Source organism: Schistocerca americana, chromosome 4, assembly GCF_021461395.2.
Source record: "Schistocerca americana isolate TAMUIC-IGC-003095 chromosome 4, iqSchAmer2.1, whole genome shotgun sequence".
NCBI lineage: Eukaryota > Metazoa > Arthropoda > Insecta > Orthoptera > Acrididae > Schistocerca > Schistocerca americana.
In genome coordinates this window covers 713,170,143-713,196,157 of record NC_060122.1, presented here as the reverse complement: position 1 = coordinate 713,196,157, position 26,015 = coordinate 713,170,143, and the positions used below count along the sequence as shown (strand labels likewise).

At 42.5% G+C, this 26,015-nt stretch overlaps 1 protein-coding gene across 2 annotated transcripts in view; it reads right to left on the bottom strand.

The window, feature by feature from the left end:
• The window catches only part of LOC124612842 (b(0,+)-type amino acid transporter 1-like), a 439,105-nt gene that overhangs the window by 159,120 nt on the left and 253,970 nt on the right, over positions 1-26,015 (bottom strand). The window contains exon 1 of one of the 2 annotated variants that reach the window (XM_047141271.1): positions 14,309-14,424. The exons of the other annotated variant lie outside the window; for it this stretch is intronic. Within the exon in view, the coding sequence (XP_046997227.1) occupies positions 14,309-14,321 (13 nt within the window). The 5' untranslated portion in view covers positions 14,322-14,424. Of the gene's footprint in view, positions 1-14,308; positions 14,425-26,015 lie in introns of those variants that run through there. 2 annotated transcript variants of the gene reach the window in all.

The following is a 26,015-nucleotide window of genomic DNA, read 5'->3' as shown; positions in this document are numbered from 1 at the left end:
CACTCCTGAAAGAAAGGATATTGCGGAGACATGGCTTAGCCACAGCCTGGGGGATGTTTCCAGAATGAGATTTTCACTCTGCAGCGGAGTGTGCGCTGATATGAAACTTCCTGGCCGATTAAAACTGTGTGCCCGACCGAGACTCGAACTCGGGACCTTTGCCTTTCGCGGGCAAGTGCTCTACCAACTGAGCTACCGAAGCACGACTCACGCCCGGTACTCACAGCTTTCGAGTCTCGGTCGGGCACACGGTTTTAATCGGCCAGGAAGTTTCATATCAGCGCACACTCCGCTGCAGAGTGAAAATCTCATTCTGGAAACATCCCCCAGGCTGTGGCTAAGCCATGTCTCCGCAATATCCTTTCTTTCAGGAGTGCTAGTTCTGCAAGGTTCGCAGGAGAGCTTCTGTAAAGTTTGGAAGGTAGGAGACGAGGTACTGGCAGAAGTAAAGCTGTGAGTACCGGGCGTGAGTCGTGCTTCGGTAACTCAGTTGGTAGAGCACTTGCCCGCGAAAGGCAAAGGTCCCGAGTTCGAGTCTCGGTCGGGCACACAGTTTTAATCGGCCAGGAAGTAAAACATTCATCTTTCTTTACGTACTACACGAATATGTAATAAAAATGGGGGTTCCTACTTTAAAATAAAAAAAACGCAGTTGATATCCGTTTGACCTATGGCAGTGCCATCTAGCAGGCCAACCATAGCGCCATCTGGTTTCCCCCTTCAAGCTAGAAGAGTTTCGTTCTTTGTAGATTTTTCTTTTGACGCTTGTTTTGTGAGATATTTGGCCTGGTCACGATCAATGGACCACCCTGTAGAATTCCGATCTCTCCCCATGCAATTTTCATACTTTTGAAGCCGTGAAGAAAGACATTCGTAACCATAGATTTGCTACAGATGAAGAGGTGAACACCTGGGTACAATCATTATTCCCTAGGCGATCACAAAAATGTTCTCACGAGGCTATTGACCGCCTTGTCTCTCAGTCTGATAAATGTACGAGGTCTATTTGAGAAGTATCCCATCTTTGGCAGGGAAAAAAACCTAGGTAAGCTGGAGCGTTGGAAACCTATCACCCTCATAATAATTTCCTTGGGACTCCACAACTTCTCCCAACGGTGCCGCCATTGTTGGAAGTACGTAGGAAAAGCCTCTTTCGGAATGGAGTTTAGCTCAGCTGTCGTTGCTGCCATAATGTCCTTTCTTGTCTGAAATCGCGTTCCTTTCATTGGCCTCTTGAGTTTGGGGAGCAGCCGGAAGTCGCATGGGCCATGTCAGGAGAGTAAGGAGCCTGTTGAAGCAGAGGAATCTGGTTTTTTCTCCAGAAAAATCTCAATCAAGTGCGAGGAATGTGCTGGAACCTTGTCGTGATAAGGCGCCAATTTCCTGTCGGCCGCAAGTCCGGTCTCTTGCGCCGCACACCATCAGCTAGGCGACGGAGGACATCTCTGTAATATCTTTGGTGACTGACTGACGTTGTGGTGCGTACTTGTGGTATTTGTGGTGTTCCACACCGTGGGAGTCAAATCAGTCGGCATCACTTTGACGTTGCTGCGCACTTGGCAGGCCTTCTTTGGTCTTGGGGAAGAGGAATGCTTCCACTGTGACGACTGAGACTTGGTTTTCGTGTCGTACCCGTGCAGCCAGGACTTGTCAGTAGTGATTATGGTGTTCACGAAGTCGGGGCCACTGTTTGTGGAGTCAGCATGTCCTGTGAGACTTCAACACGAATTTGGGTCTGTTCCACCATCAGCAGCTTTGGCACGACTTTTGCTGATACTCGCTTCATGGCCAAATCTTCGGTTACAGTGGAATCTGATAGTCACACGATGTTCCCGCATCACCACAACATTCACTTTGGCACTGACCTGGTCATTTCGGCATGTTGATGGCCGACCAGTGTGTGGCCCCACTCAACCGATGTGGAGTCGTCTGTACTGGTTCTGCCACTCCTTAATTCGTGTGATGTACGGAGCATCGTCACCGAAAGCCATCTGAACCTTCTGAAAGGTTTCCGCCAGGCTGTCGCTCAGTTTCTGGCAAAATTTGATGCAGTAGCGCTACTCTGGTCGTTCCGTCATTTCCCTTGCAATGAAAAATCGACGCGAGCACTACACAATACCTCACTCAACTGCTGCTTGGCAGCAACTGACGCTATCGACAAGAGGGACAATATTCACGCACGTGCACGAAGGTTCAAGGTCGGCTCATGCAAGTGGTCTACATTCAAATACATCGGGTGTTCGCAAAAAGAAAAAGTCTGATACTTTTCTAATAGACCTCATATCAACAGTTACGGCAATTATTTTTGAAATAATAAATAGTTTACTTACTTTCTTTCCATCCATCTCGTTTTAATTCGTCTGCCCCTTGTACTAAATGCATATAGTACAGGTTTCATGTTTCTTCCAATTAACAGGTTACATTAAAACATGTCACTGCACGTAACCTATAGTGTAGCAAACTGCACATGTTCGTGCTCAAATACTTTAGGGCTGACTGTGGGATCATGGGAATTTTTCCATTTTTACTTCTTATATTTTTTACGATAAACTGTGAATTGGTTTGAATATTATTAATCTGTAATTGCTCTTTTGCTCACTGAGTATGTTTTTTTTTTGCTTTATTTATGGCCTTCTGTATGAAATATTCTTGCTGGATAGTGAGCATTCCCTCTCATTTCTTGTTATGGCATAAGATTGCCGTGTTGTTGTGATTTTCTTTTATTGGAAGTCGTATACATAGGAGTGAGTACATTCACTTTTCAGTGCCGTTGTATGTTTTTTTGCACGTAATACGAAAGTTTCTTCAAGTCATTCCAATATCATCACGGTCATCCAGATGGCACAGCTACACATTTGACTTGTTATCCGAAAGGAGGAGGAAGACAATACGGCAAGCCGATTTCGTGTATGTTGAGTGTTTGGAGTTTATGGACGCTCAACGGCGAGGTTATCAGCGCCTTTACGCACATTAAAACAAGCGAATGTGGATAAAATCTCTAAAATTGTTACATAGCCATGCACTCGTTCCCACCTCACACGAACGTAGAAAGAGTAAAAGTAGCTTTACATTAGATTAAAACACAAGTAAAGCGACAAAGGAGCTAAAAGAAAGACAAGGAAATATCACTGGCTGACCACTACAAGAAACACAGGTGAGCCAGTTACTGCAAGCCATTTCCTCCACAATTTCGCGAAGAGAACATTGCGGAATACCCGAGTAGCCGTCACCATGGTTAGCAATGGATACGATTATTTGCTGTGCCAGTCAAATTAAGAAGTAATAATACCAAATGACAGACATAGCTGTGATTTTTCACTGCACGACACATACCTACATCTACAGTTTCTGTGATTTACACTCAGTTACAACTATTTTGCCGACCGAAGTGGCCGAGCGGTTAAAGGCGCTGCATTCTGGAACCGCAAGACCGCTACGGTCGCAGGTTCGAATCCTGCTTCGGGCATGGATGTTTGTGATGTCCTTAGGTTAGTTAGGTTTAACTAGTTCTAAGTTCTAGGGAACTAATGACCTCAGAAGTTGAGTCCCATAGTGCTCAGAGCCATTTGAACTATTTAACAACTATTTTATTTTTTGATGACAGTGTGTATAACAGTAGATCATTGTTTTTCTTGTTTTATTTGTCTTTCAATTATCATATGGTAGATAGGATTGAAAGTCTGTGCTACTGATAATATGCTCTGTGTGAATTCATTCATTACTAACAAGTAAGTCAGTTTCATGATCTCTGAAAGGATTGGTCGAAGTCCTTATTCAATAGGCTATTAGCTCATGAAGAGATGTGCAGAGGTTCTTCGTATATGAAGGATCGTTTGTTCAGAAACTGTAAGTCAAGATCTCTAATACCCGCGTGGCATTAACTGTCGCATTTTCTCGTGAGTTACCATACTGCGCTTCTGTTCGTATCATGTTTCTGTACAGAAAAATTCAAAATCTGTGAGCTGAAGTAGCTAAATGTGTTCAAGATGACTTTGGGTGGACAGCCACTATTTGATTTTGAAAAGTCGGCTTATATGACCAACTACAATGACTGGACGTTTACTACTGAAAAGCATTTAAAAGGCGAGGGACTGTAGAAAACAACTGCTTGCACTGATGAAGATCCGAAGAAAGTACTCAAAGCATTATCTGTATATCTATATTAATAACAAAACTGTAAAATGACCGTGTCTGTATCTGTGCAGACTAGTCTCCAAAACTATTGAACTAGTTTTCGCGGCTTTTCACGGGTAACTTGAGCGTAGCTTGTGGGAACGTATAGGTTTTATACAATCAAAATCGGATCATGGAAAAACAAAGTAATTTAAAGTTTTATCTAAAATCATCTGCTAATCTTCGTAACTCGGATCTGTAATCATCACGGCGTAGTGCACCAAAGAACCAACAGATGGCGCTTTTTGTTTGGGGGGGGGTTCCTCAACCGGTGAAAGGGAACTCTTATGGGATCACTTTGTTGTCCGTCTACGTCTGTCTGCTGTCCGACTGTTAAGAACTCTTTTTCTCAGGATTGGGTAGTCGTGTTGAGTTCAGATTCACGTCACTAATGTCTGTAAGTCCCTCGTGGAGTAAAAAAATTTAAGCTTCTACTTCAGTGCAATCAAAAGATACGGCGATTTGTGTCACTTGTTTCGATACTAGCAAACTCATTCTTCACTCTTCAAAAACCAAAGAGAACTTCCCGTTGACCTAGAATCGTGAAATTTGGCAAGAAGCAAGGATTCACGGTCCAAGTCAAGGAAAAAAACCGAAATTTGTTAAATTGTAATAATATGAAATAAATATTTTTTACCATTACGAACTTAAAAATCTGTCGAAACTGTCAGGAACTACTGTAGGGAATTGACCTGGTTTTCTGTAATAGCTTTTCTGTAATAGCTTGATAATTCACGAAGTAACTTCCTGAGAAGCTGTGGGGTGTTGAGAATTGTTTCTTTGCGGACACCTTGCACAGCAGGAGTTTCCTGTTTTTAATCTTTGACCTCTCTTAATTAACATAGAGTAGATAAGAAACTTCCTGGCAGATTAAAACTGTGTGCCGGACCGAGACTCGAACTCGGTACCTTTGCCTTTCGCGGGCAAGTGCTCTACCAACTGAGCTACCCAAGCACGATTCACGCCCCGTCCTCACAGCTTTACTTCTGCCAGTACCTCGTCTCCTACCTTCCAAACTTTACAGAAGCTCTCCGCTGCAGAGTGAAAATCTCATTCTGGAAACATAGAGTAGATACTTTTGATATTGTGTTCCTGGCAATATGAGGTACGTGAATTTCATTCATTGCAAATCCAATATTATAATATCTTAAAGGACTGATTGAAGTTAATACCCAATAAATATTTATATGCATTTACTTGACTGACACTATCATTTCAGTTTCACATTTCTTTGTTTCAACCGAAGATCGGTGATATTCAGAGGATATTACACGAACATACTGAAACATCTTTTACAAGTCGAGTCACGTCGTATTATCATCTAGCGTGTGGCCTTTTTTCTACACTTGCAGTGCATTTTCGCGTGCAATGATTAATGAGGAGTCAAAACAATAAACTGTTGCGATAATTAAGTGATTACAGTCAAATAAACACTGTAAAAAGTGATTTATTTTGTAACGGCGGGGATAGATGGCCACTACGGCGGGTGGTGGAACTGAGTTTTTAGTGTCAGGAAGCTGACAGTTCACCAGTCTGGACGGGGCAGCAGTGGAGCGGTGCGTGGGTACCTGGTAGTCGTCTGGCGTGTCAACTTGGAAACATCATTGTTAGAACATTTACTTATTATTCAAACTGCGACAGTCGTAATTAGGGTTTATCGTCCAGTCGACGAGAGGCCATCAGAGACTTAACACAAGCTCTGACTGGAGACAGCTGGGGAAGCAAATTGGCTCTGGCCTTCCGAAGGAACCATCGCAACAGTCCCGTTAAGTGATTTAGGGAAATAATAAAAACCCAAATGTCGGTCGAAAATTAGAACAGCCGTTATCCCGAATGGGAGTCCAGTTTGTTACGGCTGTCTCACCTCGGCAGGGTACGAAATGGATAGGAAATGCTGTCAGTATTCCAACAGCCACAAAAAGATGCGCATTCTTCCTCCGTAGTTAATGCCCGAATGATAAGAGCGCCAATGCAAGTTTTTTGTTGTGAAATATTTCACAGTGCGGCCACTGCCATTAAATCTCAGATTACAACTGCACTAAGGAAGCTCATCTCACTCAAGTTCGCCGGTAAACAGAGTTAGACCGGCCGGTAATATCCGGACATCTGTAGCCAAATGCGGCCCTGCATAATGGGATTCTCTAGTTTGACTAACAATCTGCGTCCTTTACATTTAGCGATGAGTTATATATGAGTACCGTCAAGGTTTTAAAAAACCGTCAGAACTAAAGCGACCGTACCGTGTAAAACTATTTTTCTGTATGCATGGAACATCCCATCAACGGAAATTAAACGGGAAATGTACGAAACTTACGTAAAACAAACTTTCGAAATGAAGGTCAACATTAAGTTCTGGCGTGACCATGCCGATACTACAAAACTGTTCCATTTATGTTCGGAACGTTTTAATTATTGGGGTATTCAAGTTAAGAAGGCGTCATCAAATGGAAGACGGTGTAGGACAGAATGATGAAACTTTCGCAATGTTTCTGTGGATCTGATAATTCAGAAATATGAATATTTGACTGCTCAACTGAAGTTGCATCGGATAGGATTGTGGATGAAGCAAACATAATTTTAGACGATAATAGTGTCAAAATTGTAGTGCTAGTGGGAGTGGCGGAAACAGTACTCCTCAAAGAGAAGCTAAAAATTTTGGTGACTATGAACCCTCATCAGCAAAGGAATCCAGTACTGTTAGTATTTCAGGAAAATTTTCGGAAGAACGTCTTCAACATATTTATAGCTATTACCATACACCTCTAAGTAAAGTGGCGACCTACAGCTCGTTATTGAAGAGACATTCTTCTACAAAAATCACATCGAACATCAAAGTAATGTCTGATTATGTGGAGGAAACAAGCCGTCAAAGAACTGGAGATAAAACAACACATTCTGTCCCAATCTGGCATAGGAACGAATGAAGAAACACGTGTCCATTGATGGCAGCTGAAATTTTGGACGATGCAAAAAGCGAGATAAACTGGCCACACAAAGTCTAAATGTTCTGTGGCTTTCATAGAACGTTTCAAGAAAGAATACAAAACGTGCCGTAGACACATCACTGCTTTCATGACAGCCAGAGATGTACAGAAAGGCTAAAATACTCGCCAATCTGGCCTCAGTTTTGTCGAAGACGTAAAACAGAAAAATGCAACTTTCCAGATACAGCCACACTGCATTTAGGACACTACCTAGAAAAGGGGAAAAATCAATAGTTGCCTCGATCCGGTCTGCATACAATACAACGCATAGTTATAAAATAGAAGTTGGACTTTCAGTGATTGGACACCTAATAAGAAAAGTGAATACTTGTCTTCAGGGAAAAAACTGTCGGCCCGAAAGTAAAAAGAACTGTTTGTACACAATCTTCCAGCAAACATACATTTGAGAAAACGTCAAAAGACTATTTAAAACGCTTTCTCGTGAATGTTGTTAATGGAAGTGTCACAAATAACAAGACGTATATACTACTTTGTGATTCCTGCAGTGAGCAAAAGGTCAACAATAGTAAGTGATTCATTTGCTGGTAAAGACAATGTATGGTAATTCCGCCAAAAACAACAAAATACGTACAGCCTATGGAGCTATATTTCTTCCGGCAACATAAAATATGCGCATGAAGGATAACAGACACTATAAGGACTCACTGCAGACATCAACACTAAGTTAGGAAATACAATTTTCGTAATGAAAGTACATTTTATTACTCATGATCAACTGTCTGCACCAATGTATCAGCTATGCTTCAATATTCCTGGCAAGTGGCTGGGTAGTATACTCGCACTCATCTTGCTAAAATAAAGAATGTGATTCAAGTGGCATTTCATTTTGCAACCCAAAATAAGTGATTATGGTGCTTGTCCAGATGATCTCGCCAAATGTGCCTATTGTGATTCTGCTTATTGTTTCATGCATTTCTTGAGGAACCCCATACACATTTCCAAAATCCGATAGTGTGCAAACTAAGAGTAACACAATCAAATGCTATCACCATTCTAATCACAGTGGTACCTAAAGCTTCGAAGTAGAACTGAACACCGAATTCCTCTTCGAGCACCGAGCGAGGTGGCGCAGTGGTTAGCACACTGGACTCTCATTCGGGAGGACGACGGTTCAATCCCTCGTCCTGCCATTCTGATTTAGGTTTTTCCGAAATCACTCCAGGAAAATGCTGGGATGATTCCTTTCAAAGGGCACGGCCGACTTCCTTCCCCATCCTTCCCTAATCCAGTGAGACTGATGACCTCGCTGTCTGGTCTCCTCCTCAAAACAACCCAGTCCCAATGCCTGCAGTTGCACGACAAGAAAGGCGTAAAGGACAATGTTACCATCTTCCTATTATCACAAGCGGCAAATTTCTGTGATGATGCATATACCTGTACAACACAACCAGAAGTAATACTTTAACGAGTTCGTTGCTTAATAAATTGATTTTAATCTTAACTTTCTAAGTGAGATGAAAGAAATGTCACCTAACGGTGTTTAATAGCGCTGAGGAACGAATATTTTTCTTTGTTATTGTGATATCAAACAGTCAATCGCTAAGCACGATTCCCTAACCAACCCCGTAAAACATTGCCAGGTAGAGATGAGACATTATCAACAAATGCTCTTTGACATCTAAAGCATACAACTTAATTGTCTACTTACACCATTAGTAAAAATCCTTTATTCAGGTAACCCAGTAGAGTTTGTTTCTCTGTTTTTAACCCACCTTTCTTCTATACCCAACTCTATGCTAGAATTTTTTTGTGGTTTGGGGTTAACAAGAAATACGTGGTGCAATAAAGTCGCTTGTCTCTTACAGAAGTAAAAGATATGATCCCTCTTGTCCATGTCTTCGTGCGGTAGCGTTCTCGCTTCCCACGCCCGGGTTCCCGGGTTCGATTCCCGGCGGGGTCAGGGATTTTCTCTGCCTCGTGGTGGCTGGGTGTTGTGTGCTGTCCTTAGGTTAGTTAGGTTTAAGTAGTTCTAAGTTCTAGGGGACTTATGACCACAGCAGTTGAGTCCCATAGTGCTCAGAGCCATTTTTGTCCACGTCTTGCTTTTATGATTTTGTTAACAGTCACTGTTTTCGTCAGACAGCGCAAAAATCAGCTTACGCATAGCACTCCGAAAACAAGCGCAAATGACTATCGCTGTATTTGGGAGGCTAAAGGTGCGGCCCTAGTAGCTGCTTCTAAACAATGTGAAATGCAGCGTAAAACTCAGCCTCTGACTGGAGAATTAGCCGCACTTGGGAAGTGGAAGCAGTAGTAGAGAAGGCAGGCAATAAAATAATTATCTATTTATGGTCTTCCAATTCGACGTTGACGTAAGGATTTCTAAGTAGTATTGACTTCACAGTTTTTATTTTCTGTCGTAGTTGTGTTTAATGGGAAGTAGTTTCAAACTCAGTGTTCACCTGCAGTCGAAGTGGAGGGTAAAAATCGTAGAGGGAGACCAAGAGATGAATACACTAAGCAGATTCAGAAAGATGTAGGTTGCAGTAGTACTGGGAGATGAAGCTTGCACAGGAGAGCTGCATCAAACCAGTCTCTGGGCTGAGGACCACAACAACAACAAGCATTATTTGTGTACAAAATTACAATGAGGTTCACTCTGGTAATTACAAATCTAGATAAGTCTTATTCAGGTGACTCATCACGGTGAAATTTAAAAGAACGCTTCAGAACAGTTCACTTTAATACATTTCGTTTTATCAAACCTTAGCGGAGACACGATATCGCTGTACTGTGACGATAGTGCGCATGGATACTCAGTGAAAACACGCGATTGACCATGATCTGTAGGTAGAGGGCTGAGTGCGGACGGCCATATTAAATTACATCGCGACTGTTCACATGATTAATACTCAGAAACGTGTGCAGCAATCGTGCAAGATGTTTTCGTGGTTTTGATTTGTGTTTTCACTTTAATGAAGTTCTTTTTGACGATAGGTGACGGTTTGATAATATACGTTGCGTTTGAAACTAATCATCAATAAATTTGGATATAAATGCAGTTACGACAGAAAATAAAAGTAGTGAAATAATCTTATCTGCACTTAAGGTGACTGGCGTCTTTATTGACAAAATACATCGTCGACGATCTACATGTATTGAGAATCACTACAGGCATGTATGCGATCTGAAGCTTTCCCGGCTTACATGATCCTTCCAAGGTTCTCGGGTGTACTGCCGGATGCAATTGTCGAAGGTCCACGATAATTCGGGGAACAATCGTTCCGCCTGATGACGGCAGAACTATTGTACGCCGAAATATCATGGACCTTCGATGATTGCATCCGCCCAATGAAATCGGACATATTTTTTGCCACATATGCTTGTTTCACACAGACAAAGAGAAAGATTAGACGTGTTGAAAGCTCAAAAATTAGAAAGTACATATACAGTAAATGTAAAATTATGTTCTGTTACAATTTAAAAAGAACAGCTTTAGATATGTACCGAAAATTGTGAAAAAATATAACATGAAATAAAAGTATCGGCATTCAGTATTCCATTTTAGTTTCGATATAACGGGGGAGGGGGGGACAATACATATACACATTTTGGAACAAATATCGATATTTTATCAACAGCCCTATTTTGAAGCACTACGGGGATATTTAACAATAAGATCTCGTGAGAATTTCACACATTGTTAAGAACAGGATTTGGGAGAGCTCCGAGGAAAGTGTTGGTTTTTTGTATCTTTCTCGGGTTTGGAGCAGGATGATTTAGTTGAAAGTGTGCAGCATTTCTGCAGACAATGTTTCTGGCATCACCAACTGCTGCGGAAACGTTATGGACAATTCTTTATGTTATTTATTACTGTTTACAATTTCGAAACCCGCCACCTGTAATCCAGTTCGGGTCGCATTTTCACGGAACTACAGACAGTTGTGTAGAATTGTTGTTAACACTTCAAGATTTATAACTGAGACCCTTTTAATAATTAGTGAAATTAATGATGCAGTTAGTAGAAAATCTATAAATGAAAAGGTAAAGCACCAAAAAACCCTTAAACCATGATCCTACATCTGTTAATCATCTGCACTACCATCGCAGGAGACGGCTTAATGGCAGTTCTTAATCTTAACTACTGGGGAAACATTAGGTTTAGCCGGCCGCGGTGGTCTTGCGGTTCTAGGCGCTGCAGTCCGGAACCGCGGGACTGCTACGGTCGCAGGTTCGAATCCTGCCTCGGGCATGGATGTGTGTGATGTCCTTAGGTTAGTTAGGTTTAAGTAGTTCTAAGTTCTAGGGGACTGATGACCTAAGATGTTAAGTCCCATAGTGCTCAGAGCCATTTGAACCATTAGGTTTAAGGAAGACATGTTCTTCAGGAGGCTCCTGTTGCCGAATCATACATGCATGACCCATATTATCATTAATTACGCCTATGCGAATAAGTCTTTTTACCCTAGGCAAAAGAGTTTGTATGTGGGAAATAAAAATTTGCACCCTGGTTCGCAGTCCAAGTTAAACTGCAGGCCTCACCATAAGTGGCTATTCAGAGGTCGGAGAAGTGTAAGGGTATACAGTCTCCTACACCACAAAGCTCATCAAAGTACTTTTGCGTTCAAACCAGCCTGTGTTGGAGACAACTTCACCTTAGAAAATAGGGTATTCTACACCTTTTTCCGTTGGAGCCGCTGTGAGTATAACACAGAAGAATCTCAGAATAAACGTTTTTACCTATCATAAAATGCTACTTATTGGATACAATACTTTAAGATGAAATCCGGCATGTAAATAGCCCCTCTTTCCGTGCGCCACGTATGTAGGCCTGTGTGACGGTCAGAACACTTCTAGCAGAAAATTACGTTGTCTCCGCTCTTCACTATAGAATTTAACACGTTGTTTTTAATCGAGGTGAAATCCTAAGATTTAAGTTAGGGCGTAGCCCAGAGATGCGTCCCATTGTAATTACTGTTCATGGCATATATAAATAATCTGATGGATAACATAAGAAGCTGTTCGTAGATCATGATTTAAATGGAACAGTCGCAACTTCTTAAACTTTGAGGAAAATCAGGGGAGACGGGCGGAAGATCAATGCTTGATGCAGGGACTGGCGACTGACCATAAGTAAATGTACCATTTTTCACACAAGTGTAACAGTCCATTCGGTGATCAGTCACTGGAAACCGTAACAACTGCGAAATATTTGAGTATCATTCCGGAGTGACCTAATGTGAAACGAGAGGAAGAGACGCAGATGCTACAGATTCGTTGTAAAACATTTACTTAATTGTAGGAATAGATAGCTCATAAAATATCGGGTGGCTATAATTAAAGTGCAGCTACTTACAAAGGTCTAGCGTGGGCTGTAACTGTCGTATGACAGCGAATCTTGGTACATATGCTAATGCGTTAATGCGAAAACCTATTTACGCTGGAAAATTAATTCCAGTTTTGGCCACCAGGTGCAAATCTGGCGCTGTGAGTGCAAGAAAGACGTACAGAAATGTTTCCATACGCAGTGGATTAGAAATGGGACGTGGACAGAAGAGGTCAAGTTAGTTAGTTAGTTAGTTGGTTTGTTTGAGGGGAGGCGACCAGACAGCGACGTCATCGGTCCCATCGGATTAGGAAAGGAAGTCGGCCGCGCCCTTTCACAGGAACCGGCCCGGCATTTACCTGATGCGATTTAGGGAAATCACGGAAAACCTAAATCAGGATGGCCGGACGGGGGTTTGAACCGTCGTCCTTCCAAATTCGAGTCAGGTGTGCTAACCACTCGCTCGGTAAGAGGTCAAGAGAGGCACAACGTCGATATAATTATTGACTGCTGCTTTCAAGATTTGTTCAATGTGAGCACCAGTGACGACGAAATGCTGCATTCGTAAAACTACGTGATTAACAGTTGCTCGCAGCGGTTCCGGTGGAATCTGGGCAACGTGTTCCCGTATACTGGTCTTCAGATCAGGTAGAGACCCTGGTAAACATGTTATTTTAAGTACACTCAAAGGAAAACTCACATGGATTGAGATTAGATGATCTTGTAGGCCATTCGTGGAAGCTTGCATTAAGCAGACCTTTCACTCGGCTAGTGACATGAAGTGTTGACACGTGTTGCATGAAAACAGTGGTTTCCGCCAGTTGTGCTATTCCAAAGCAGGAATCACATGCTGTACAAGGAGGTCTCGATAACGTACAGGCGCCACGGTCAACCTGACCGGACCTCTGGGTATATTCTCTTCAAAGAAGAACGGACCGAGAATAAAGATAGTTGTGAATCCACGTCACACAGTCACATTGGCGACTGTAATGGCTCTTCGTGTACAACACGCTTTTCAACAGTGACCGAAATTTGGTAGTTCTCATTACTCCACAGATGAGGAGTGCCACACCGAGTTCACCTGCGTTTACGAATTTCATTATCTTCTTTAAACCATTTAATAACCTCGAGCTTCTCTTCAGACCTTTCAGTAAGCGATGTCCTCTGAATGAAGCACTATAATTGCTGCCGTTCACACAAAACAGTTTCACTAACAGCGCAAGGTCTCTCTTCTCGATAGTCATACTGGCTAACGTTATGGCTTGTAAAATGACAACGTGCATGTCATTTCGTCACAGTGTACAGCGCCAGATTTGCGCCTAGTGACTAAAATTGGAAATAATTTGTTTTCCAGCGTAAATAGGTTCTGCATTAAGGCATTAGCACATCTACCAAGTTTCGTTGCCGTAGGATAATTAAAGCCCACACTGGACCTCCGTGAGTGGCTGCACTTTAATTATTCAGTGTGTGAATGTTCTAAGAAGAGTCGAGCAACGTACTACTTCCTGCTTCATAGATCTCGTAAAATGACTATGTCGGGAAAATAAAAGAAAGTCGAGCTCATACGAAGACTTACTAACAGTCGCCTTCAGGTGCACGATTCGTGAACTGAACAGGAAAGCAGAGAAAAAGATGTTGGTACTCCAAGTACCCTCCTCTTCGTACAATAAGGTGTCTTGCGGGCTACAGAAGTAGATGTATGAATGAACCTGCCACAACTAACACGACCCTGTCGCTCGCTTAAAGTTGTTTATGGGAGCCAAATCCCGATAGGACGGCTGAACAGTGTGTGCAGTATCATCTAAGCCATGTACGGAGGTCCTCACAAAAAGCTAAAAATGAGACAGGAAAACAGTGCACATACCGACGGAGTCCATTCCGTGTTGAAGGGCGACGGCAGAAGCCGCGTCACGCTCTGGTGGCTTCACGTCGCAGCGATTACGCAGGCGTCAGTGGAACATGTTAACACTCGGGCTGCGGGACACAAACGGTGCTACAGGGTGGGACAAGCAGAGAGATACGGAGTGGCTGGACACACAGCCAGCGAGACTGATTATGTTATCATCCGGAAGAGCACACAAGCCGACTGCGACCGCGAATAACCACAACTCCCAACAGACAAACACCGGGACAGCCAATCACGACCCCCACCAGCCAGAACGACAACATCTGTCGGTACACAGATCATCTTGTCGCCCAGATGCGATATGCGGCAACGCCATTGATCAGATGTTAGTAGCTGGTGAAAGCGTCGCGATCATGTTGTCACGAATCTCCCTCGCATCCCAACTTCTTTTTCACAAAATTATGAGATGTCCGTCCGGCCATTGACGTGTCTGTTCACTGTATTCAGCTTTGTGTCAGTGTCGTAGTCTAACGCTCTTTTTGCAACAGCGAGGTGTAGGGGAGGGTCCTATGATAAAAGTTGATTCCGAGATCTTGTGTGTTTTCACTAGCATTCGGCACTGGGATCCCGTTTTGCAAGGCGATGAGCCTCCAGACGTACATACCTGCTACTTGTTCCACCCAAGTACCACCTGTTATAACGCTTGCGTTCCGTTTTGGAAGTTGACTCTTTAATTCCTTTATTGTAACATAGTTTACATCCGTTTATTTGTTGTTTTCGTTTCTGTGAAAGGCCTATGCGGCATCTCGCCTGCTCTTAGTTTTCATTACTTTTACTTGCGACAGTAATACAGTAGAGTCTCGATAGTTCGAGGTGAACTGGACGGGAACCATCTCGAACTATCGAAAACTCGGAATATCGAAATTTAAATGGAAAAAAGAAATATTATCGTAATGTAAGTAATAATGGTCAAAATATGAACTTTATTAAAATAAAAGTATTTACACATGCATTTGAATTGGCAGAATAACAATAATTATCTATTTAGACAAGTGATAGTGAAGTGTGTCATGTTTGGCGAAGCTGCAACGTTTGCTGGCGGCAATGTCACGCCACCGTCTCAGGAGCAGTAGGTCAGCTGGTGTCACCTCACGCTGTTGTTCCACGTAGCATACGGCGGCCTCGAGAGCAGCGTAGCCATCGGTGTGACTCATCATCGGTGCAGCCTCTGCCTCGTCGTCCTCATCACTCTCACACTGCGATGGAATGTTAACCATGTCAATTATAGAAGAGTCTGTCACTTCCAACTGTTCGTCCGAATTTAACCAATCGCCTACTTCCACCTCTTCTGCCTCTTCACACCCTGGCAATCTTCTGATTAAATTACACAATGGTTGATCGTCCTCATCTGCTAAATCTTCAGTTTCTGTGTCTGGTATACTTTCCTATAGAATTTTCCTCCATGACTTTGAAATTGTGTCTGACTTTATTTCGCTCCAAGATTCGCTAATCCAGTACACGACGTCCTTCAAAGTCACTTCTTCAAAGCTCCTACAATGCTTGCGTTGTCTTCGGAATGCAGGATTGACTATAGCAATCGCCGTCGATACTTTTTTTGTGTAGGCATTCCAGAACGCCCTGATCCTTGGGCTGAATGAGACGGGTAACGTTTGGTGGGAAAAACAAGGCAGGGATACTTTCGCACTGCAGTTCTCCTGCACTTGGATGTGAGGACGCATTATCCATGAGCAAAATTGCTTTGCTTAGCAGTCCCCTTTCTTTTAAAAAATTCTTGCAGTCAGGTACAAATGAGTTGAGAAACCAGTTCTTGAAGATTTCCTGATTCATCCAGGCATTATTCTGATGTAACTAGTTTTAGTTTGTGGTTTCCAGTTGCATTTGAAGTTGCCATAACTGTGAGCCGCTCTTTGCTTTTTTTCTGCCCAGAAGCACTTTTTTCTTCACAAGAGCCAAGTTGTCTCGCTGGTAACATTTTAAAATTTAGCCCAGTTTCGCCACAGTTATTTGTTCATTAGACAAATTTTCGTCAGTTATGATTTTTTTAATGTCGACGATAAATTCTGAAACGGCCTGAGCGTCACCGGAGAGTTTTTCTCCACATACGTCTAGTTGACGCACTCCATACCTCTTATTCCACTTGTCGAGCCAGCCCACACTAGCGGCGAAATTGTCATCTCCTTCCTGCAGCTGGTTTCTGAAAAACAAAGCTTTTTCTTGCAAGATTGGGCCAGAAATCGGAGCACCCGTCTGTCTCTGTTGGGTAAACCACATGAACAATGCCTCACTTGTTTTTTCGAAGTCTGACTTCTTTATACTTCTTCGTCTGAGAGATTCGTGTGAGCATTTCTGTGAAGAAAACTGTTCCAATTTAAGTCGGTTTCTTCGCCAGTCACCAACAGTAACTTCACCGACACCATATTCGAGCGCAAGTTTTTTTTATTGTTTCTCCTTTGTCAAGTCACCTTATTGCTTCTAATTTTAGATGCAAAGGCACAAATTTCCTCTTTTTTGTTACAGCACTCATCTTTGTAAGGTGTACAACGGAACACACAGTCAACAAACAAAACGATACACAACACTGTACAGTACAGGTACTGGGAACTACAGCAGCGTATGAACTCCCCAGTTTTGATCGGTAGCAGCCGGCAGTAGTCGGGGTATTTCGTGCCATACAGACAACAGATGTTCGTGCAACAGGGCAGCGAGCTAATCGTCAGTGTTGATTGCATTGTTGTCTGCTTTTTCACTGAGCTGTACTCTCCCTATCTCCCTAACTATCTTTTGCAATGATGTTTTCATTATTTATCATTTCGTGGTTCAAATGGTTCAAATGGCTCTGAGCACTATGGGACTCAACTGCTGTGGTCATCAGTCCCCTAGAACTTAGAACTACTTAAACCTAACTAACCTAAGGACATCACACACAACCATGCCCGAGGCAGGATTCGAACCTGCGACCGTAGCAGTCGCACGGTTCCGGACTGCACGCCTAGAACCGCGAGACCACCGCGGCCGGCCTATCATTTCATTAAAAAAAAAGTAGATCGTTGCAACTTTTTTTTTAAATAAAAGAGGCTCGGATTATTGGGAACTCGAACTATCGAGACTCTACTGTATATTCTTACCACGTGAGTCATATTCTACAACATATGTGTAGTATGACAATCGCCAAGACTATAGCAAGAGAACAGGCACGTCAATGACCGAACAGACGGTTCATAATTTTGTGAAAAAAAAAGGGGGGGTCACGAAGGATATGTGAACACGGATCTCCCGCTCTGTAGTCCAACATAACCACATAACCACGACACCGTGGATCTTCCAGTTCGCTCGATGTTCCACGTCTTGTGCTTGGACGTTCACTGTTTCTATTTTGCTTCTATAATCATCCTTGATCTTCGTTCAGTCTTTGACGGGCTATCCACTGGGCCATCTAACCATTAAATCTGAGGATGATGCGATGTGAAGTTTCCGTTCTAAGTGCGTCCTGTTACACCCGCTCTGGGCGAGCATGCTCTCGTCATACAGTTCCATGGTGCTCTGTTTTTGCTTGCCGCTCTTTCCCAGCCAGCCAGTTTAATGATTCGCATTACTAGCTCAGTCTGTTGACGTTAAGTTGTTCCTAATATTGCTGATAAAAAGTCAACTACAGAAATCTGGTTTGATGCCTTCCATACAATGATTTTTCTTATATAAAATTCACATATTGTTACTATTTCATGGACTATTTCCTACAGAACTGAATTGTTTCCACTCTGTCATTGGAAAGGATTGCAGTATCATCAGAAAATGCAAGGCAATGAATATGAACTTCATCCGTAGTTTCATTTTGTTATTTCCTAATCACTTTTCCCTAAACTAAACTGAACGGTGGTGGTGGGGAAGGGGGGGGGGTGAAGCCGAATCCTTGTCTAAGTCCGGTTACGATATGAAATTGGCTAGGAAACTTTTCTAAGGCGGTATTTGATGTAGATCAGGCAAAAAAAGAAGGATAGTTTGACTAATCAGCTGAAGTGTTCAATGTAAGGTCCCAAATTATCATAAATCTTTAACAGCAATAGTCCATATAAAATACTTTGAATACGAAAATGGCCGATACTTAAGGTAAAAGGGACCGCAATATTAAGTTCTGTATAGAATACGAACTGGAAGGCTAGGCTGGGCACCAATGGTGGCAAAGTTTAATTGCCGAAAAAGCAACGGTTATGTGTAATGAGAAATAAATACTGCAGACAAAGATAATTTGGCTGAAAAATATTGCAGTGAACGTAAAATAGTAACAGAAAGAAGACACAGAGGAATTAAATACATCAGCTGCCACTGGACATTGATTTAGATCAATAGGGAAGTTAAAAATTTGTACCAGACGGGGATTCGAACCTGGGGTCTCCTACTTACTAGGCAGATGCGCTGACCACGCCATCCGGTTACGGTGGTCACCACAGCCACACAGACCACAGACTACCCTAGCAGGCCCCCAGATTCTCAACTAATACCATATATATATATATATATATATATATATATATATATATAATTTCGCTGGTAAATTCTCATATCATGGCACAGTGGAAAGGGGAGATTTTTTAGTCTGTAAGCTTTGGACTAGGAAACCACGCGATTAGGAAGCAAGTCAGAGAAAGGATCTCTTAACGCTCAGCATGGCATATTCTCTGTACATAGTCTTGAGATGTTGGTGACAAACCACTCACGAGAGAAACTTATCCGCTAGAAAAAAAGGTAGCCCGAAGTTTCAGATTCAGAAAATGCATAAATACGAATCGTTGACCACAAATCTATTATAGTACCGTCGAACACTTGTGTTGAACGGATGGTTAAGTAAAGTACAAAAATAATTTTCTGCCTAGTAAGTGCGACAAGACAATGATCTGGAACCGTGAGAGCAGACAGATATGTTTGTGCCGTGGAAGACAATGAATAGAAAGAACCCATCAAGAACCAATAACTTTATAATAAAAATACAAGTAAACAAAGAACTTCATGACAGATTTAAACGAAGACGATTAGGTGCATACTGATAAAAGATTAACGAATTCAAAACAAACGTAAGGATAGGTACGTAAGCGTGTTCCACCCAGTTCAAAAACCAGGTCTTACCGGCCAAGTTGTCAAAAAGGTCTAAAAGTAAGAGAACTAAGCCATCTTCGCCGATGTTCGTTAATCATGATATCACTGGTGTGCAAGAAGATAAAATTAAGACGTGAAAACCCAATACTTCGTTCCAAAATACTGCATCGTGGACCCTCAAACCCCGTTCCTACTTTCGATCTTCGTCACTTCCAAAAACAGCATATACATAAATAAGTTAGGGTGGAATTTAAATCAGTTGAAGTCGCTCGGCAGACGGGCGATCTCTGGACGTAATGGGGCGCCCGTTAGAATCTGCATGGGGTATGTGGAGGATCTGACAATTCTATCAACAATTGTCGTAAGTCGTTGGAACAACTGAGCGTGCCAACCGATTGGAAAGAGACTCAGGTCGTATCAATGAGTAAGAAGGGTCGCAGGACTGATGGTGCAAAGGTGTTGACCTATGACAGTTCGTCGTAGACTTAATGGAAAACCCCATCGTGTATAATGTTTCTCTTCCTCTAAATCAGTGGTCGTCAGACAGCGGTCCGAATCAAGAACTCTTACAGCCCGCGGTTCTCAGCCGTACTTTTATAACAATATCCATCTAACAACTAACAGCCGAATCCAAAAGCGTCAACTGGATAGTTCCATAGGAGTGTACCTTGCGTACTCAGTAACAAACAAAAGTGCTTAGAGACAGTAATATTTTAATATATGTTTAAATTTAATTGACGCTGGCGAATTCAGCCGTGAGCTAAGTAAAGTTGGCCGCATATCTTAGGTACAGTGGGATCGGTATATTAAAGCTCTCATTACTGGCAACACACATACCGATCAGCTGCTACTGCATGAATTTCAAAGTGAAGTGACAGACTCATAAATACCCATTACAGACACACTCGTCTTCAAGTGCGGTACATGTTTATAGCAAGACATATGAAGTTAAGGCCGTTGTAATGCAACGCCATTAGCGGAAGGAAAATGACGTTCAAAACATTTAGTAATCATTTGTGATCGTGTCTCATGTTGCGTAATGTATTTAAACATAAATACAAGTAGCTTTATTAATCAGTTTATCATCCATTCACACAGACGACACCACCACCACCACCACCACCAGTTCGTCAGGCAGTCACACTGTCACGACTTTGGTGTCGATGAGGATGGCAGCAATCAAGCAGAAGAGTCGTCAGAAAGTGTTCCGAAAGATGGCGACTTTTAACAATTATCCAGCTGCCAATCTATCCCGCCCTTATTATTGCTGGTCTATTGCATACACATAGAATGATATTTCATGAAGGTAGCCAATTAATCACGAGACTGATACATATTCAGGTGTTCTTCACCATGTCAGTATTGACTCGTGAGCACAAAGATTGACGGCAGCTGCTCTGGAGAATGCAAAACTCTGCAGTCATTAACGTCGTCCGATACGCACTGATCGTGTAAGACCGAGACCACTCGTTCATGAGTTATAAATAGTTATAGGTGGTGCTAAGGTTGATGCCCTTTTTTTTTAATCTAAAAAGCCGCCTAGTAAATACAATGTGTGACAAATAGAATATCCGAACACGTATATGAAGAGTTCTATAGGCATAACTCCATCATCCATACTTTATGTGGGTGCATGATAAGAGGGGAAAGCAGCACCCAGTGATCCTCAAAATAGAGTGAAAGGGCCACTGTCTTTTGCCAGTGTCTAAATGACCTGGTGGATAATGCTGTAGCCTTCTGTGACTCTTCACAGACGAAGATGTTCGTTACTGGGAGGTGACATCGATGGGAAATACTACTGGCCATTAAAATTGCTACAACTACAACGTGCTGACATGAGGAACGTTTCCAACCGGTGTCTCATACACAAACAGCACTTCACCGGCGTTGCCTGGTGAAACGTTGTTGTGATGCCTCGTGTGAGGAGGAGAAACGCGTACCATCACGTTTCCGACTTTGATAAAGGTCGGATTGTAGCCAATCGCGATTGCCGTTTATCGTATCGCGACATTGTTGCTCTCGTTGGTCGAGATCCAGTGACTGTTAGCAGAATATGGAATCGGTGGGTTCAGGAGGGTAATACGGAACGCCGTGCTGGATCCCAACGGCCTCGTATCACTAGCAGTCGAGATGATAGGCATCTTATCTGCATGGCTGTAACGGATCGTGCAGCCACGTCTCGATCCCTGAGTCAGCAGATGGGGACGTTTGCAAGACAACAACCATCTGCACGAACACATCGACGACGTTTGCAGCAGCATGGACTATCAGCTCGGAGAGCATGGCTGCGGTTACCCTTGACGCTACATCACAGACAGGAGCGCCTGCGATGTTGTACTCAACGACGAACCTGGGTGCACGAATGGCAAAACGTCATTTTTTCGGATGAATCCAGGTTCTGTTTACAGCATCACAATGGTCGCATCCGTGTTTGGCGACATCGCAGTGAACGCACATTGGAAGCGTGTATTCGTCATCGCCATACTGGCGTATCACCCGGCGTGATGGTAGGGGTTGCCATTGGTTACACGTCTTGGTCTCCTCTTGTTCGCACTGACGGCACTTTGAACAGTGGACGTTACATTTCATTTCAGATGTGTTACGACCCGTGGCTCTACCCTTCATTCGATCCCTGCGAAACCCTACATTTCAGCAGGATAATGCACGACCGCATGTTGCAGGTCCTGTATGGGCCTTTCTGGATATAGAAAATGTTCGACTGCTGCCCTCTCCAGCACATTCTCCAGATCTCTCACCACATGAAAACGTCTGGTCAATGGTGGCCGAGCAACTGGCTCGTCACAATAAGCCAGTCACTACTCTTGATGAACTGTGGCTTCGTGTTGAAGCTGCTCTGTTTCACTCAATGCCCAGGCGTATCAAGGCCGTTATTACGGCCAGATGTGGGTGTTCTGGGTACTGATTTCTCAGGATCTATGCACCCAAATTGCGTGAAAATGTAATCACATGTCAGTTCTCGTATATATGTCCAATGAATACCCGTTTATCTGTATTTCTTCTTGGTGTAGCAATTTTAATGGCCAGTAGTGTTGTTACGAAACTCAGAGTTGCAGATAGTAAGCACTTAGTGCAAAGATTGACTGCTGACTGTCGTCATAACTAAATCTAATGTAATGTAATCCGGGTGAGTAGACGGAAAGACCAGGTATTGTTTGACTGGTGACCATCCACAACACTGAAAAGTCTATTCCGAGAGATTTAAAGTAGGAAGAATACTTAACAAGGGAACCTCCCCATCGCACCCCCCTCAGATTTAATTATAAGTTGGCAAAGTGGATACGCCTTCAAAAACTGAACACAGATCAATCGAGAAAACAGGAAGAGGTTATGTGGAACTATGAAAAAAATAAGCAAAATATACAAACTGAGTAGTCCATGCGCAAGATATGCAACATCCAGGATTATGTGAGCAAAGGAGCGCCGTGGTCCCGTGGTTAGCGTGAGCAGCTGCGGAACGGGAGATCCTGGGTTCAAGTCTTCCCTCGAGAGAAAAGTTTACTTTCTGTGATCTGTCCGTTTGTTCATTGACGTCTCTGTTCACTGTAATAAGATTAGTGTCTGTGTTTTGCGACCGCCCCGCAAAACCGTGCGATTAGTAGACGAAAGGACGTGCCTCTCCAATGGGAACCGAGAACATTTGATCGCAAGGTCATAGGCCAACCGATTACTCCACAGGAAAACACGTCTGATATATTCTATACGACACTGGTGACGGTATGTGCGTCACATGACAGGAATATGTTGTCGACCCACCTAACTTGTACACTTGGCGAATGGGCAAAAAGAATCTTCTACCTTGCCCGATTTAGGTTTTCTTGTGGATGTGATAATCACTCCCAAAAAAGTGATGAAAACATAAGAGTTTGTCACATAAACTGCACCAAATGAATGCAACAGTTTCACAGTCGCACAGTTTTCCCTGTGCTCTATCAAAACATATGTTTTTAACGTTTTCAAATTTTTCCGTGTGTAGACCGTCAAATCCTGCATATGTCCAAGCAAATCTGAACATGTCCTGTAATTTTGGAGAGCGAAATTGATTATGTGTGAGTGCATGAACTTTGATAATTGTCTGAAAATAAAAAATTAAACTTTTCACTTGAGGGAAGACTTGAACGAAGGACCTCTCGTTCCGCAGCTGCTCATGCTAACCATGGGACCACGGCACTCCTGAACTCAGAGTATCCTTGATGTTGCATATCTTGCGCATGGACTACTCAGTTTGTATATTTTGCTTATTTTTTTCATGGTTCCACACAACTTCTTCCTGTTTTCTCGATTGATCTGTGTTCAGTTTTTCAAGGCCTATCCACTGTGCCAACTTATAACTAAATCTGAGGGAGGTGCGATGGGGAGGTTCCCTTGTAAATATAGCTGTGAGGACGGCAATTGTCAAACCCTACGGAACTATAATGCAAGCGAGAAAGAGATGGCTTCAAATCCATCCTTAGACTAGTTCTGAAGTATCGTTCGACTGTCTGGATTCCTTACATGGTTGAGATAGCAAAAAGGGATAAAAAATTAGAAGCATTGCAGGCTGCATCACCGGTTTCTTTCGTCAGCCTGAGAAAGTTAATTAGTTCCATGTTCCATGGGTCATTTTGCACGATAAATCGTAGTAATGTGAACAAGTCATTTTACATTCACATAGAAAATTTATTTAAAAATAAGACTACACGCTAAACGTTTAAGAATTCTTTAATATGCAGATGTGGGTAAGTAATTCCTGTCTGCCTCCTTTTACACATTAAAATAATAGAAATTCTTCTACGAAATAAGACGAGTTGTCAAGGAAAAACTTTTTCAGTTTGTTTTCGAATTTTACTTCTCTGTCTGTCAGATATTTTATGTCTCTGGGTAAGTGATCAAAAATTTTAGTTGCAGCATCGTGCACCGCTTTTTGTACAAAAGGCAACCTTAATGTGGCGTAGTAAGCGTCATTTTTCCTTCTGGTATTGAAATTATTACATCATTCTTCTTTTTGAATTGCAGTGGATTATTTGCATCAAAGTTCATGAGGGAATAAATATACTGTGAAGCAGTAGTCAAAATTCCGAACCACCAGACGACTACAAGATGATCGTGGCTGAGGATCACATAATATTCATACAGCACGTTTTTGTACAATGAAGACTTCCTTTCTGAAATATGAGTAGCATCAGAACATTATTCCATGACGTTATTGAATGAAAGTATGCAAAAATGTGATTGTCTCTCCACCAGATTTGCAATGATTCTAAGCGCAAATGTGAGTGAACTATGTTGGTTTAGGAGATCCAAAATGTGTGTTCTCCCCTTTACGTTCTCATCAATATGTTCACCTAACACTTTTGAAGTTCCCACCCCATTCATTATTTCTTCACCGTGTGTTACACTGATCAATTGTGTAGTACCCCTCGATGTGCAGAACAGTGTATGTTGTGTCCTTTTAAAATTAAGGGTGAGACCATTCGTACAAAACCAGTCAGTGATACAGTTAAGAACATTTTTTACCGGTTCTTCTGATTCTAAATGCATGCTTGGATTGATTACAGTACTAGTGTCATCGTAATGACATCTATGGATTCATTGCGGTGTGTACGGACAGGCAGTCTTGCCAAGTACTTTCGAATGCGTTTTCCGAAAACTGTCTGCAGCAGCTAGTTAAGACAGCCCACATGCAATGAAAATATTTTAGATCTTGCAGCTACAAACAGGGCTGACCATCTCGACGGCATCAGTAGAGAGACGAGGATTCAAAAATAGCCTTGTTACAAGAAAAGCTAAACTGCTAATATATAATTCCCTAGTCCTCCCAGTTATCACATACGGCTCAGAGGTATGGACGTTGACAGAACACGATAAAAATGCTCTAAGAAGCATAGAGCGGAAAATACTACGCAAAAGGAAGGAGGCTGGAGAATACGCTACAATGCCGAATTACAAGAGTTAATACAAGGCAAGACATAGTAAAATTTGTGAAATCACAGCGAATACGATGGCTAGGACACTTGGAGAGAATGGCAGAGGATAGAATTCCAAAGAAAATGATGAAAGGTATGATCCATTCAGTTAGGCGAAAAGGGAGACCTAGAAGAAGGTGGATCGATGAGGTAATAATGGATATCAGCAATATGGGAGTCCGCGGGTGGAAAAGAGCAGCAAATAACCGAGAAGTGTGGAGGAAGATTGTTGAAGAAGCCAAGGCTCACCAAAGGCTGTAGAGCTACTGAAGAAGAAGAAGCTACAAACAGGGCTGACCATCTCGACGGCATCAGTGGAGAGACGAGGATTAATGGTCATAACATTGTCATAGCGATGATGATTACTAAAGTTAACAAATCCACCAAGAAGTCTACGAAAGTGTTTCTGTAGAAAGGGCAAATAAGCAGTTGTTTGCAGTTTACTTTGAGAATGAACTGGCATCGTTCAGTTTCAGTATGGCGGACGTAGAGAAATTATGGGCAAAGTTCAAAAGGACTGTAAATCATGATCTGGTGAAGTATGAGCCTAACAAATGGATTAAGGGCTGGAAAGACCCACTGTGGTTCGCCAATGAAATTCGGAAAATCCTGAGTAAGGCTATCGCTACAGGAGGAAAATAACACTGGTTATT